Genomic DNA, 15,243 nt, shown 5'->3' with positions numbered 1-15,243 from the left:
TTCCTTCTTTACTCTGCAGTGTGTGTTGGGACCAGAGTGGCTTGACCAGCACTGTCACTCATGTGGTTTTCAGCAGTTATGGTGATGCCGTGTCTACCAATGGGCGCACTTTGGAGTGCTGTGGTCACAGAGATGGGGCCTGGATTTGACAGGTCCCTGTCCGTTCCCAGGCAGAGGTGCCCTGCATCTGTCTGAAGGCCCTGCATTCCCATCCAGGGTGGGTAAAGGGAAGAGCCCCTTACTCCTCCAACACAGGACTGGAAGCGGGGGCAGCAGAGGGCTCTGAAAGCTGTCCCACATCACACTCCCTCCTCTGAGCTCCCCTCAACTACCGCACCGCCCACCAGGACTGACGCATGAACTCTGCAGAGTCCAGTAGGGCTTTGGAATCAGAAAAAAAAAAAAAAGCCTGGCTCTACCTCCCACCTCTGCCACCTACTTGCCCTATTACCTTAAACCACCAACATTATCTGAGCCTTGGTTTCATCTGTAAGGTACCTACCTGACAGGGTTGTTCTCAGAACTAGACACAATGTAAAGAGCCCAGCACTATGCCTGGACTCAAGAAAACCAGCTGCACAGACAGTACAGGCCTAATTCAGACCCAGGCACCCACCAGGCAGCTTCTAGTCAGTTTCCCTGTGCATGGCAGAGGCCTGTGGGGGTGCCTTCCTGACCTCAGGCATACCCACCTCCAGGGTCCTCCACACCAGCATGCTGTTGTGGGGCCAGCACACCACCACCTCCAGGGAACCAGAAATACAGAAAAACATGGGGAGAAGGACTTGACCTTGAAAAAAAATGAAACTAAGAATTTTGAAAATAAGTATTTTATCTTATACTGTATACGTTATAATTGCAATTGAATAAGCTAAGGTTGGGGTTGCCTGTGGTTACTTTTTCCACAGCTTTGCACGACAGTCTTTGACACTGGACTTTTCCAGCAAACAAACGGGTCTGCAAAAAGCAAAAGGATTAAGGGCCCAGTGGTTTTCTCAAAGCCTCAATCATTTGATGGTCAATTATTCTCTTGAGAGGCACCTGTCCCCTTGCGGATTTTCTCTGATCTCTAAGGATACCAGCCTTGCCTACCTCAGGTAGCCACTCCCTCCCCCCACCCCACCCCAGGAGGAGCAGCTCTTCATGCCACCCTTGGCCTTTGTGACAAGCTGCATCTTTTGCAAGATTTGCAGCTCCACTGTGCACCTTAGAGTCTTTGCATTTGGGGAAAGACCCACAGCAGAGCCTTTGAGTCCATGCGCTGGCAGTAATGCTGGGGTAGGTGGTTAGGATCTGAATATTTGCTTTCTGGCATAGCCTCCCAACTGAGCATGCTGTCAGTGAAGAATCAGAGGCGCCTCCTTCCTATAACTATTGCAAATTTTTTGTCAGCTAAGGTGCACATACAAAGTCACTCACTGCCCTTACCCCCTCACTGCTTACTGTATCCAACCCTTCTGCAGGACTGTTCTGCAGCGGGGCCAGAGTTCGAGCAGGCAGTTTCTGACCAAACAAATGGCCAGCGGGGCCAGGAGTTCCTTTTGAATGTGGCCTTGTGCAAACGATCTTGGCCAAGGCCAGGGCAGTATGCAATCGGATTTGAGCTCTTGCAATTTCCCACTCAGCAGAGTTCTAATTCCCGTCCTAATTCTAACCCAGCACCCCTCGAGTCTCTGCAGAGCCTCTGTCTGTCCACTCCAAGCAACATTTATTGAGGGTGGCAGATAGCTAGGCGGGGCGGGGCCCGAAGCTGCCTTAGGTGTCCAGACCTCAGGCTCTAATCACAAACATATAGGGATGGGGCGTAAGGGGGCGGAGGGTCCAGGGCGCCATGTAGGGGCGGTGCCCGGCCTCAGACGCCCGACTCCAGCTTCCGCTTGGTGCTCTCGCTGCAGCGGTGCAAGATGACGTCTGCGCTGGGCCGCGGGGGCACCGCCGGCTGCGGCCTCGGGCTGTCGGTCTGCGGCTGCTCCTCTGCTGGCAGACGGCGCGGCCGGTAAGAGGCCCCGCTCCGGCCCTCGCCCCAGTTCGCACTCCCCGCCAGCCTCTCCTCACCCTCCGGCCCCGCCCCGCCCGCCTTCTCGCCCGCCCGCCTTCCCGGCCCCGCCCCGCCTTCTCGGCCCCGCCCCGCCCGCCTTCTCGGCCCCACCCCGCCCGCCTTCTCGGCCCCGCCCCGCCCCGCCCCGGGCCAGCACTCACTCAGCGGGCTCCCTGCGCTCTGCGGCCCCGGCCGCGCCTGGCGGCGGCGCTGCTGCAAAAAGCGGACGCTGTTGCGCCGGTAGGTGTCCTGGGTGAGGCGCTTTCGTGATCGCTGGTGGATGCTCTGCGCATTGCGGATGGATGACCTGGGCCCAGCAGGCCGGGAACGTCAGTCAACGCCCCGCCCCGGAGCGGCCGCGTCCCAGCCCTTGGGGACTGGCATGGCCACCCTGGGGTCCAAAGACTGACCCGAGGAAGTGGGGCGCGGCAGGGGCGGGGGGGGGGGGGGAGGTCCGGCACGGCCTGTAGGCGGCTGCCCTTGCGGTGCGGTAGAGCAGGTCCATTTCCCACGCCCTTCACCAGCCTTTAGCCCGCCCTCCCCCCAGGAAGCCCTCCGAACTGCCACAGCCGTCACAGACCATCCCCAAAGACGCTGGCCATCAGTGCCTTCACCCCCACCTCACACCCCTGCTGTCCCGCCGCCCGGTGCCAGCACCACGGCGCAGCGCGGGCAGAGGGGTGGGGGCGGGATGGGCGGACAAGTCCAGACTCTTGACCCGGTGAGGGTGCTGCCATCCCAGCCAGGCTCAGGGTCCCCACCCTGTCACCCCCGCTCCAGGCCTGCCAATCCAGGACAGCCCTCCTCAGCCCGCCCAGTCCCCCCAGCCCCAAGGACTCACCTTCGGGGCGGCGCTCCTCGGCTCTTGATCTGCTTTTGAGCCTGGGCTATATCCTGCCCTGCTTTCTGAAGGTAAATGGACGGGAAGTAGCCTGTGACATCGTCTTTCCTGCAACAGAGATGGGAGCCTGGTCAGTGGGAAGACGGGGCTCCCTCTAAACAGTTATGGTCAAAGCAGCTGGGAGGTTGCAAACATTAGGTGGGCCAACACCAGACCCTGCCCCTCTGGGCCTCAGTTTCCTCATCTGTGCAACACAGACCCTACTGGCTGTAAGTAGGGGTGGGGAGGAAATTAGCAGATCCAGGTCTCCCCAGGGACATGTGTTTGCTATAAAACATCTGCAATATTGTATTTGTCAATTTTTCTATTATGGTGATTGTCTTGTGTGTATGAAGAAACTTTTGCCAACTCCACTCACCAAGTTTTCCTATGCTTTCTTCCAAAAGCTTTTTAGTTTGGGGTTTTGTACTTCGTAAAACCTGTGATCCATCCCAAATAAATGTATATGGTGTGAGGTAGGGGTCTAGGTTTGTTTTTGGTTTGGAGTTTTGTTTTGTTTTCCGTATGGATATCCAGTTGTTCCAGTACCATTTGTCGAAAAGGTTTCTTTCCCCATTCTCACTATTACATTTAGGAGGGGGGAAACTTTACATAATACAAACTTCACTCAGTCACACTGATTCTTCTTGGATGGTGGAGAATCACAAGCAGATTCTCAGGGGCATGATAAGGGTTAACTAAGTGTGAATCTGAAAGGTTGAGAAACCCTGTCTCGGGTGGAAGAGGGTGTAGGGGGGATAAATGGTGATGAAAAATAAGATAAAAGAAAAACAAAGAAACCCTGTCTCAAAGCCTCCAGCCCAGGACCATGCTGAAGATGGGTGTTGTACACTGGGGTCATGGGTGGGCCCTGTGACCCAAGGCTCTGAAAGCATGTGCAAGACCTGGGGAGACCCAGTGGCTCCAGGAAAATATCTCTGCTTCCCCAAGAACTGGGGGAGAAATTAGTATGGAATTATAAGGAAAGATTTAAAAGGAAAACAGATGACAGGTGTGTCTTACAAGTTATCAAACATAATGATTAATACAGAAATTAGTTGTGTTGCTGAAGAAGGGATAATAGATGGACTGGTCAAGGGATGTGACCCCAAATCACAAAGGAAAAATGTACCCTCTCTGACAAGGACACTGAACCCAAGAGACAGGCAGGGTGGGACTCACTCATCTGCTACCATAATGGACACTGAGCCCAGAGAGAAGCAGTAGCTTACCCAGTGTCAGGCAGCCAAGACCACACCAAGTCAACCCTGAGCCCAAACAGACCCTGCCCCAGGCCAGGGCTGGTGCAGTGGGAGGGAGGCGTGCTCTCCTACCTGATGACCCACCAGCCGTCCAAGAGCTTATGAATGACCTCGATGTTTTCGCCCTCCTGGAGGGTCAACTCATCCTCCAGTAAAGCAGTATAGGCTTTGATGGTGACGTAGGGCTCACCTGGTGCACAGTGAGGGGGAGGGACATGGTATGAGGATCTGCCCAGCACAGGCCTCGCCACCCCTCCTCTCCTCTCTGAGCCTGGGGCTTCCTCCAGCTGGTACTTCTTGGTCTCCTGCAGGCTCCTTTCAGCCACTGTGGGGCATCCTGCAGTTCTGCCCTCTCTCCCCTCTGGACCCAGGGGAGTTTGCCCACTCCCACCCACCACAATCCACACCAGGGACCAGAGGTCCTATGATTTCAGAGCCCTGGTGAGGCAACTACGTAGAGATTGCAGGAAGTGTGGGACCAAAACGCCTGCCCACAGGGCACCTGAGCTGCTCGACTCCAGACAACGGTAGGCCTAGTATACACACCTTTTCCAGTTTTTAAAGAGGATCCATAAATCCACATAAAATTGTGAAATCTCTCCATTTTAAAATACGCGTAACCAATTCTAATAGTTTTCAAACTCCTCAAGGGGCTGCCAGTTTTTCCCTTCTAGTCAGCAATGATGCCCCCTCCTCCAGGCAGCCCTCTTTCCTGAACCTCAGGTCTACTCGCCATTCAGCTTCCCACTGGACCTGGCCCCAGCCGACGGCCACCCAGTGTCCCAGGCTGACCTCATCACCCCCACTTCTATTCCTCCTCCTGGTTCCCTGCCTTGACCACCTCCCACCAGAGCCCCAAAGCCAAACTGTGGGGTTTCAACCCTGACTCCCCAAGCCTCCATGAGGTCCAATCCCAAAGGAGTCACTTCTGGTTTCTCAATATCCCCAGGCTCCTCCCACCCCTCCCTCCCACACCCCTATGGCCATGGATGACAGGGGACACCTGCATAGTTGGGCTCGGGGTCCTCTGCTTCATCAGGACTGTCCAGGGGCTCCAAGTAGGAGGCCGGGACCCAGCCTCGCTTTGTCTTCATTTGGCAGAACCACCAGCCTGTGAACAGGGTGTGAGGCCAATCGTCAGGATGGGCCTGGCAGCCTCCCTCGGCCGTCGGGCTGGGGAGGACACTTAGACATACAAACATCCAACACCTGGACTCAGAAATGTCACCTTCACCACACTCCACACCAAAATCACACCCCACACACACAGAGTCACAGGATCACAGCTGAGAACCCACTCCACACTCATGGTGAGGAGTTGGCCTGCCCACCGGATATGACCCCGAGACGCGCAGTGAAGTCGGCAATATGTGCGGATACCCACAGCCACCCCAGGGTGCACGCACAGAGACAGGGTGACCCACAGTGTGAGAAGGACAGTCAGGGCCCCAGGGCCAGGCGGGGAGGAGGCCTGAGGCTGCCTGAGGGGCAGCAGGGAAGGCCCAGGCGGGGCAGGGGACTGACCACTCTCGCCCTTCTCCACGACGTCCACCACGTCGCCCGTGGCCAGAGCCATCTCGGTGCTCGAGCTCTTCGCGTAGTCAGCGATGGCTCGGTATGTCTGCAGGATGATGGGGCCTGTGATGTCTGGGCAGAGGGGGACGGGGTCAGTGGATGCTGAGGGGGTGAGCGCCTCTTCCTGGCTCTCCCTGGGCCCCCCAGAACCGGCACCTGCCTCCCCTCCCCGCGCAGCTGCAGTCATGTCCAGGAGGTGCCCCTGCAGGCTGGGGGCAGCGGAGTAAGCTCTGCAGCCCTGCGCACTGGGTTCCAGACCCTAGTCACACACTCCACCGGCTCTTTCTCATCTGATGAGGTTAGCAAGCCATCCCCTCACCTTGAACGTGTGCACAAACCACCCAGGGATGGAGCTGAAATCAGTTTCTGACTCCAAAGGTCTGTGGTGAGACCAGAGTCTGCAGTTTCAATCAGCCCCCAGGTGCTGCTGCCGCCATGCTGTGGGCTGAATTGTGCCCCCTACTCCGAATTCGTACACTGAAGCCCTAACCCGGTACTCTAGAATCTGAGTGTATTTGGAGAAAAAGTCTTTAAGGAGGTGATTAACGTGAAATGAGGTAATTAGGGTGGGGCCTGATCCCACAGGACTGGGGTCCTTATAGAAAGAGGAAGGCAGCAGTGGGTGCCTGTGCACAGAGGAGGGGCCATGTGAGGACACAGACAGAAGGCAGCCACCCGCAAGCCCGGGAGAGAGGCCTCAGCGGAAACCAACCCTCACACCTCGATCTCAGACTTCCAGCCTCCAGACTGTGAGAAATACATTCCTCTTCTTTAAGCCGCCCAGCTGGTGGTACTGTTATGGCAGCCAGAGCTGGACAAGACACTGCTGTGTCACCCGTGAAGGCCTCCCTTGCCCCCAACCCTGTTCATTCATCCAGCCACATCCGCCAGCATCTGTGCTGGGCTCTGCAGCCAGGGAGGCCAGGGCAGTGCCTTTATTTCCAAGTGACCCCGAAAGGTCCCATTAGTGTAGCTACCAACACCCTTCGCAACTGCTCTCACCTGCTCTTCTCCCTGTACACCCTGAGCTCTGGTCCCTGGCCCTGTCAACGGTCCCCTTAGGGTGGCCTGCACTGGCTGCCCCTGGCCCTCTCACCGGCAGCGTTAGTCTTGCCATCTTTAGGCATCAGGTACGTCTCCGGCTTTTTCACCCTGCAGGAGAGAACACTCTGGCTTAGACGCTCGGCTCCCCGCTGGGGAATGGGACTCCTGGTGGACCGCAGAAGAATCCCCACGAGGAAAAGGAGCGTGGGAAGTGGGGGCCGCTGCAGAGAAAAGGCGGTGGATTGGACTGGCAAGGAACGGGTATTGGGGTGACGGAGTGCTCGTTCTACCAGCCTGAGGCGGGGACCCCAAGGAGAAGGTGCAGCTGTCGAAGACAGCGCGGGCCTCCTCCCCGAGCTGGAGAGACAGCCGGTCTGGGAAAGGCTCTGGGGCCAGCTCCCTTCTTCCGGAGCCTGGAGAGAGCAGCCAGTGGGAAGTGGGTACCCCCACCCCGGGCCCAATGGGAGCTGCCCTTCCCTGCAGCAGGGGTGAGTTTAGGGGTCAGTGAGCACTGGCTGGAGTGATGGTCTATGGCAGCCCTGTCCTCCCACCAGTCTCCCCAACACTCAGTGAGCAGAGGGAGACAGAGAGGGTCCTTCCCGGAGTGTTCCCGAGACCTCACTCAGTGTTTCGGGTGCCTTCCATGCAGGGCCCTGAGGACAGGAGACCCCGGGGCAGGGGCTGGCAGAGAATGAGGTGACAAAAGGGAGCAAGGGCCCTGACCGGTGTGCTCAGTGGTTAGAGCATCAGCCCACACACTGAAGGGTTGCAGGTTTGATCCCCGGTCATCAAGGGCACGTAGTTGGGTTGCAGGTTTGATCCCCACCCCAGTCGGGGCACATGTGGGAGACAACCAATTGACGTATCTCCCTCACATCTCTCTCTCTCCTGCCCTTTCCCTCCCTCCCTTCCACTCTAAAAAATCAGTGGAAAAAATCTCCTTGGGTAAGGATTGACAACAACAAAAAAGGGAGCCAAGGGCCTGAGACCTGCTCAGCAATGAACAGGGCCACCAACCCCGACTTCCTCTCACTTACCCTCTGTGAGCGATCTCCATGGCACCCGGGACTGCACTGGGCCCTCACCACCCACCACACGCGGGAAAACTGCGTTCAGAACACTTTCAGACCCCCGCCCCCGGGGTTCCTGCAGCTGCAATGCTCAGAGGGGTCCAAGTGGAGATTTGGAAAGGATGCTGAGTGGCTGCAGGTCACATGGGCCAGGGTTGCCGTCTTGCCTCCTTCTCTTCTTGGCCGTGTGACTTTGGGAAGTCGCTTCCCCTCTCTGAGCCCCAGCCTCCTTATCTGTGAGATGGGGAAAGTCCCACCCGCCCCTATCTAGGGTGGAGTTTACCACCCCATATCCTCTCCCATCTGCCCCGGAACAGGACAAGGAGGCCACTCACTGGCTGTCCGTGGGGAGCTTGAGGTCGTCGGGGCGCACCTTGAAGAAGTCCAGGAGGTGTGGGCAGCGGGAGATCTTGACCGGCAGGCCCATGAGGGTATTGCAGTACTCGGTGAGGGTGCCCTGGCGGCTCTCCGCTGCCCGCTGCCCGTCAAACCACCTGGGTGCTGATCGGATCGGGGAGGGGTGCCAAAGAAACAGTGAGCACGTTCTCCAAGGTAAGTCCAAGAAGGGGTGGGGGTGGGGAGGGCAGGTGAGGGGAGCCAGGACAGGTGACCCGGCCCTGGTGACTCAGCCCCTCACCTGGCAGGTGGGGGATGATCCTGTTCTGTGGGTTGATGTCCCCTGCCTCAATAGGAAACATCTCCTTTAAGGTTTTCTAGACAGAAAAGAAAATATGAAGGGATATTTGTTCATTACAACACTGTGAAAGCACAACATTGGAAACAACCGAAATACCCTCTAACCGCTCGGGTTACGCATCTCTGCTGGCGTCTTTGACTTCTCTCTCTCTCTCCCACCTCACACCCAGCCCCCAACAGATCCGTTCGGTTCTACTCCCAACATCTATCCAGAATCTGACCCTTCTCTCCACCCACACCGCCACCGCCCCGGTCCCAGCTCCCCCCAGGCCTGGATTTTACTACCTTTTATGTCATGTCCCCCTTCCACCCTTGTCTGTCCTCAATCCAGCACCCAGAGGGGTCCTCTTTTTTTTTATCCTCACCCGAGGACATTTTTCTATTTTTTGTTCAGATAAAGTGGGAGGGAGAGAGAGGAAGAGAGAGAGAGAAACACCGATGTGAAAGGGACACATCAAGTGGCTGCCACCCACATGACCCAACCAGGGCCGGAGACAAACTGCAACCGAGGTGCGCGCCCTTAGCAAGAACTGAACCCGGGTCTCTCTGGACTGCAGGCCAACACTCTAACTGCGGCCAGGGCCAGAGGCGTCCTCTTAAAACCTAAATTGGGCTCAGCTGGTGTGGCTCAGTGGTTGAGCACTGACCCATGCACCAAGAGGTCGCCAGTTCGCGTTCCGGTCAGGGCACATGCCCAGGTTGTGGGCCTGATCTCCAGTGGGGGGCATGTGGGAGGTGGCCAATCGATGTCCTCTCTCACTGATGTTTCTATCTCTCTCCCTCTCCCTTCCTCTCTCTCTAAAATCAATAAAGGGGGGGAAAAAGTTTAAAAAATGCCCTCTTAACTGTGGGCTGGTGGGGGCAGACTTTGGGCCCCTCAGCTCCCAGCTAACACCTGGGTCGCTCTCCTCCCCAAAAAGCAGAGCTGGGACTGGGTGTGGTGTGCCCTCCCCGCCCCCTGCCCCCGGCACTCACATGGAACTCATAGATCTCGGTGAACCGCCGGTAGACCACCTTCTCAGACAGGTCTTGCCACTTCACCAGGAACATGTACACCTGGGGGTGGGAGGACCCAGGTCAGCTGCCTAGGGGGCCTTGCCACATACTGGGCAGCCCTCCACCCCAGGTGGGAGCCTGAGGGACTTTGGGGCAACCTGGGTCATAGGAAGGACACGAACTTCATAGACCCCGGAGCTGCACTCTCAGCTTTAGGACCCAGGACAAGATGAACAACTGCTCGCGTATCAACTTAAACTCCTCACCTGTCATTGGAGATAAAAGTAGGACCTCACCATAGGGCTACTATGAGAGAGTTTCAGGAGACAAGACACAGAAAGGGCTGGGCTCAAACAATACAAGAACTCAGTAGGGTATTGTATGGGTTCACGTATATAAATGTGCAGAACAGGCAAGTCGATAAAGACAGAAAATAGATTAGTGGTTGCCAGGTACCAGGGGTGGGGGTGGGGGGAGGAATGAGGAACAACTACTGTCAGGATAGGGCTTCTTTGGGAGTGAAGAAAATCTTCTAAAATTGGTTGTCGTAATGATTGTGCAACTCTGCGAATATACTAAAAACTATCAACTTGTACACTTTGCATAGGTATACTGTATGGTATGAGATTTAATTTCAATAAAGCCATTATTTTAAAATATTAAAAAGAACTCAGTAAAGAAAAATAATAGGAGAATACTACTCAGCCACAAAAAGGAACAAATTGCTGATCTATACGACGACATGGATGAATCGCAAGATTCCTCGTGAAGAACCGAGGCTGACTGACAGCTTCAGCACAAGGAACGAGAGAGGCCCCCAGAAACAGGTCGGCGCTCGGGCGGGACAGGCAGGTGGGCACCCCACCCAACCACTGCCCTGCAGTCGCCTGCCCTAGGGCACAGCTTAAAAACAGCGGTTTAAAGGACACCTGGGCTGTATAGGAAGGAAATCAGTTTACTAACCCTAGAGCATTTGCCACGTGGGAAAGGAACTGTGAGAAGTTTCTCTGGGTTGAAGGCGACAGCGCACCATTTGTGCCCCCACTTCCTGATCCGGGCTGCGCTGCCCCCTGTGCCCCAGGCCCGCAGCAGCTCTGCCGCTTGTCCCTAGGACTCTGGCCAGCCGGCTCCAGGTCCAGAGCCTGAGGGGCCCTCCAGGAAGGCTCTGCACTGCTTGCCCTCAGGACTCTCCGCTCCACACCTGTCCTGGCTCCAGCTCCGGCCCAGGTGTGGCTTGTCCCCTGGACTTGCTGTAGACCATGCCCACTGTAGCTACTGCCCCTGCGGCTCACACCTGCTCCAGCTTCAGTTCCAGAGCCTGGTTCAACCTGCCCCTGGAGCCTTAGTGAAGCCTGAGCTCATTCCAACTACAACTGCTGCCTGCCTGCCAAGGCAGCCCTGGTCCAGCTTGCCCACTGGCTTCCCTTGGCCCATGCCCATTCCACCTACAGCTCCAGCCCAGGGGAGCTTGCCCCCAGGCCTCCCTCATGGGCCATGAATGCTCCAGCTCTAGTCCCAGCTCCAGCTGGCCCACCAGAGCCACCTGGCACACCCAGGCTACACAGGGACGCTCCTCCACAGCGTCACTCCTTCAAGACCGGGGGAGGCTGCTGTTCCACCTAATTCTTACAAACGCAGCCAGCCAAAGCGAGCAGACAGAGAATGTGCTCCAAATGAAAGACCAGGACAAAAGCCCAGAAAAACAACTAAATGAAACAGAGACAAGCAATCTATCAGATAAAGAGTTCAACGCACTGATTATAAGGATGCTCCATGAACTCAGGAGAAGAGTAGATAAATTCAGTGAGAAATCTAACAGAGATAGAAAGCACAGAAAAAGAACCAGTCAGAAAGGAAGAATACGGTACCTGAAATGAAGATTACGTTAGAAGGAATCAATAGCAGGTTGATGCAGAGGCAGCATGATGGAAGGCAAGGAATTGGAAATCACCAATTCAGAAGAGCAAAGAGAATAAATAACTTTTAAAAAATGAGGATAGTTTAAGGGGCCTCTGAGACAGCACAAAGCATACTAACATTTGAATCACAGGAGTCCCAGAAGGAGAAGAGAAAGGACAGAAAACCTAGTTAAAACCTAGTTAAAGAAAACCTAGTTAAAGAAGTAATGGCTGAAAACTTCCCCAGCCTAGTGAAGGAAACAGACACCCAGGTGCAGGAAGCATAGAGAGTCCTGAAGAAGGTGAACCCAAAGAGGCCCACCCCAAGGCACGGCATCATTAAAATGCCAAAAGTTAAATCAACAGGATTTTTTAAAAACTTCAAAGTTGGAAACAGAAACAAACTTACACACACACATACATCTCAGATTGGTAACAACCATATTAAAGAAAAATGGAAAAGAAAGAATCCCAGTAACTTTTAGCTATGGTATATTCACTCCTCGCAATCTGACGATAAAAGGACCAAAGAACTGCAAAGAAAATTTAAATCTGACTTCATAGTTTTATTAGGTTTATTATTGTTAATAGTGGTATGGGCGTAGTAATTCAGAAACAAGTTTATGTGTGCTGTAGAATTGAGCAAAGGAGTAAACATATGGATGTTGCTGGGGGCCAGGCCTCTCACGGTGAGAGAAAGGAGCCACAAATATAAAATGGCGGAAGGCAAGAATGATATGAAATGGCTCTTCTCGCCAGTCTGTCCACTGGAAGGACATGAGCAATGACACCTCAGTGGCAATGAGCTTCTGGATCTTTTTTTTTCTTTCTTTCTTTCTTTTTTTTTTTTCCTCACCCAAGGACATTTTTTGCATTTATCTTTAGATAGAGCGGAAGGGAGAGAGGGAGGAAGAGAGAGAGAGAAACATCGATGTGAGAGAGACACATCGACTGGCTGCCATCCACACAACCCCAACCGGGGCCGGGGACAAACTGCAACCGAGGTACGTGCCCTTAGCGGGAACCCAACCCGGGTCTCTCTGGTCCTTGGGCTGACGCTCTCACCGCTAAGCCAAACCGGCCAGGGCTAGCTTCTGGATCTTGGGTTCTAATGTCACTCCTCACTAAAAAGAAGCAGGGGTCCTTAGCAAAATGGCCGAGTGCAGGGCTGGGGCTGGGAGAGTGAGCCTGGACCATCTTGTCCAGAAGTAAGAATGCGCCCCAAGAATGACAGGCACAGAAGCCAGCTTGAAGGAGCTCCCACCGGCAAAGCTGGGGCAATCTGAGCATCAAAATAAGTAATGATTGCCCTGGCCGGTTTAGCTCAGCAGTTAGAGCGTCGGCCAGTGGTCCAGAGAGACCCAGGCTCGGTTCCCACTAGGGGCACGTACCTCGGTTGCAGTTTGTCCCTGCCCCGGTTGGGGTCGTGTGCGTGGCAGCCGGTAGATGTGGCTCTCTCACATGGCTATTTCTCTCTCTCTCTCTCCCTCTTGCTTTATGCAAAAATGTCCTTGGGTAAGGATAAAATACACACACACACACACACACACACACACACATATGTGTGTGTGTATATAAATACATATAATAAAATAAGTAATGATAGTAATGGATCATAACCCATTGAATAAAATCAGAATCCATGGACCCATATTGACAGAATTAATAAATAAGGGAGCAGGAAAGATCCTTACAGTAAAATTTTAAGTAATAAATGCAAAAGGAATGAGTGAGTTTAACAATCACAACCTGGCCCTGGCTAGTGTGGCTCGGTTGGCTGAGCATCCTGGCACGGCGCTGAGAGGTTGCCGGCTGACTCCTGGGCAGGGCACGTGCCTGGGCTGCTGGGGGGATCCCCGCTCAGGGTGCCTGAGGGAGGCAGCCAATGGATATTTCTCTCACATCAGTGTTTCTCTCTGACATCGATGTTTCTCTGTCTCTCTCGCTAAAGTCAATACAAATGTATACAAAATCACTATCTGGCAATCATTATAGTGCTTTGATTCAGGCAAGAGCCATCACTTCCTAGGAGGAACAGGATAGTCATATAACTTCAGATAATCTCCCCACAGGTTAGTTATTTAGGGGAAAACAGTAACTTCACAGCAGAGAACCTTGGAGGACATGCCCAGGACGTGGTGATCAAAGTTAACATCACTGATATGGGGACAAGTCACAGTCTCCTGCCTCCTGATAGGATCAATGCGAAGAACATAGAATCACTTCTGGGGTTGTCCTGCCTGAATCTAATGAAGGATAAACACCAATCAAGGGACATTCTACAAAATAACGGTCCCATCTCTTCAAAATGTCGAAGCTGAGAGGACAAAGACAGACTGACCCAGGTGAAGAGCCATGACAGCTGAAACGCAACAGGTGGTCCCGCTTGGATCCTGGACCCGCAGTGTTCTTACTGCAGAGGACAAGTAGGACAACCCGAAGTCTGAATAAAGTCTGTGGGCTGGATAACAGTGCTTCATATCAACTTCCAGACAATTTGCATTATTGTTATGTAGGAGAATGTCACTGATTTTTAACAAATATACAGCACAGATTTAGAGGTTAAGAAACAACTTCCCCAACTTACTCTCAAATGTTCCAGACGTTTTATATTCGGAGACACAAGGGATAAGGGAGGGAGGGAGGGAGGGACAGCGAGAGAAGCAGAATGATCTTCCTGGGCCCTCCTCTGGGCTTGAGGACTCCGTGGTGGGGTCTATGTCTGCACAGACACCTCCCCAGCTCCCCGGGAGCAGGAGGGGGCACTTTTTTGCCCCCCGCCCATGGTGGTGTCACCCTACTAGAGGAGACAGGACTCTCAGGAAACGACCCCACGGGGCGGCTCGGGCACAGAGAGCCCTCCGCCTCCCTCCCTCCCGCGGAAGGATCGCTCCCTGGGAGCGGGGATGGTCCGGGAGGGCTGCCCGGAGGAGCGCGCCCGGGACCTGGGCGCCGGCCGGCTGCCGGGACGGGTACGGGGAGTGGAGAGGGGACTCCTGGCTGGGGCGGGAGCGAGGTGGGCTGGCGGGGCCGGGGCGCCAGGGTGCGCATCCCTTTAAGGGTCCCACGTGGACCCAGACTGAGGCCCAGACAGGGAGCCGCTCGCCCACGAGCTCGCCCGGCCGTCCCAGCGCCCGGGGAGCCGGTTCCCCGGCGGCGGCCCTGGGCCGGGGACCGCGCAGCGTCGGGGCGCCCTGGCCCGGCGCTCCCGCGACTTACGAAGTGCTGGCTGGGGACGAAGCGCTTCTCGAAGCCCAGGAGGGCGATGTGGCGGATGAAGGGGTCCCCCATGGCGGGCTGCGCGTCCTCCCTCCCGCGCGGCCCCGGGCTGGCATTAAATGGGCTGGAAAGAGGAAGTCGCCGCCGGCGCGGCCGGGCTGGGGCAGGAGGGCGCGGAGGGCGCAGAGGGCTTCCTTCTCCTTTCAGTTTCTGGGGCGCCCCGGGCTCCCCACAGGGGTGCGCACGGCCGCTCGCACGCCTGTGTGCGAGGACGAGTTTGTCCGCATCCTCCCCGCGGCCCACGGGGCCTCACAGGTCGGGGGCCTCATCCACCACCCCTCTGGGCTCCCGGGACCCCGCCAGCCGCCACCGCAGGGCCGGCCAGGCCGCCCCCGGGGCCATCTCCGCCCACAGAGCTTTCTCTAGGGTGCTGCTCAGATGGCGCCGCCTCCGAGAGGCCCTCCATGATAACTACACATAACAGCAAACTGCGGCTTCCCCCATGCTGCTGTCTGTTTTACTCAGAGTACAGTACTTACCACAACCGGCATATTACCTATTTTAT

General features: G+C 55.4%; 1 protein-coding gene across 1 annotated transcript; it reads right to left on the bottom strand.

The window, feature by feature from the left end:
- Positions 1 to 420: 420 nt before the first annotated feature.
- NCF1 (neutrophil cytosolic factor 1) lies at positions 421 to 14,781 on the bottom strand. The gene is made up of 11 exons (XM_036279363.1): positions 14,679 to 14,781; positions 9,541 to 9,621; positions 8,507 to 8,582; positions 8,205 to 8,370; positions 6,852 to 6,907; positions 5,705 to 5,827; positions 5,184 to 5,291; positions 4,253 to 4,370; positions 2,880 to 2,987; positions 2,209 to 2,345; positions 421 to 1,977 (listed from the first exon to the last, which is right to left on the bottom strand). Exons 1-11 carry the CDS (start codon positions 14,748 to 14,750, stop codon positions 1,853 to 1,855), a joined length of 1,170 nt encoding a protein of 389 aa, XP_036135256.1. The 5' UTR covers positions 14,751 to 14,781; the 3' UTR covers positions 421 to 1,852.
- Positions 14,782 to 15,243: the final 462 nt, after the last annotated feature.

The sequence above is a fragment of the Molossus molossus genome, unplaced genomic scaffold (assembly GCF_014108415.1).
Source record: "Molossus molossus isolate mMolMol1 unplaced genomic scaffold, mMolMol1.p scaffold_m16_p_3, whole genome shotgun sequence".
In the NCBI taxonomy this organism is placed as follows: Eukaryota; Metazoa; Chordata; class Mammalia; order Chiroptera; family Molossidae; genus Molossus; species Molossus molossus.
This window is presented reverse-complemented; position numbering and strand designations above follow the sequence as displayed.

What these genes read in the sequence shown, in the direction of transcription:
- NCF1 (XM_036279363.1), bottom strand. Translation starts at nt 14,750, where the DNA reads ATGGGGGACCCCTTCATCCGCCACATCGCCCTCCTGGGCTTCGAGAAG. An exon ending in GATCATCCCCCACCTGCCAG is followed by an intron (nt 8,371 to 8,506) that starts GTGAGGGGCTGA and finishes CGATCCGATCAG; the next exon opens with CACCCAGGTGGTTTGACGGG. An exon ending in GACGGCTGGTGGGTCATCAG is followed by an intron (nt 2,988 to 4,252) that starts GTAGGAGAGCAC and finishes TCTCTGTTGCAG; the next exon opens with GAAAGACGATGTCACAGGCT.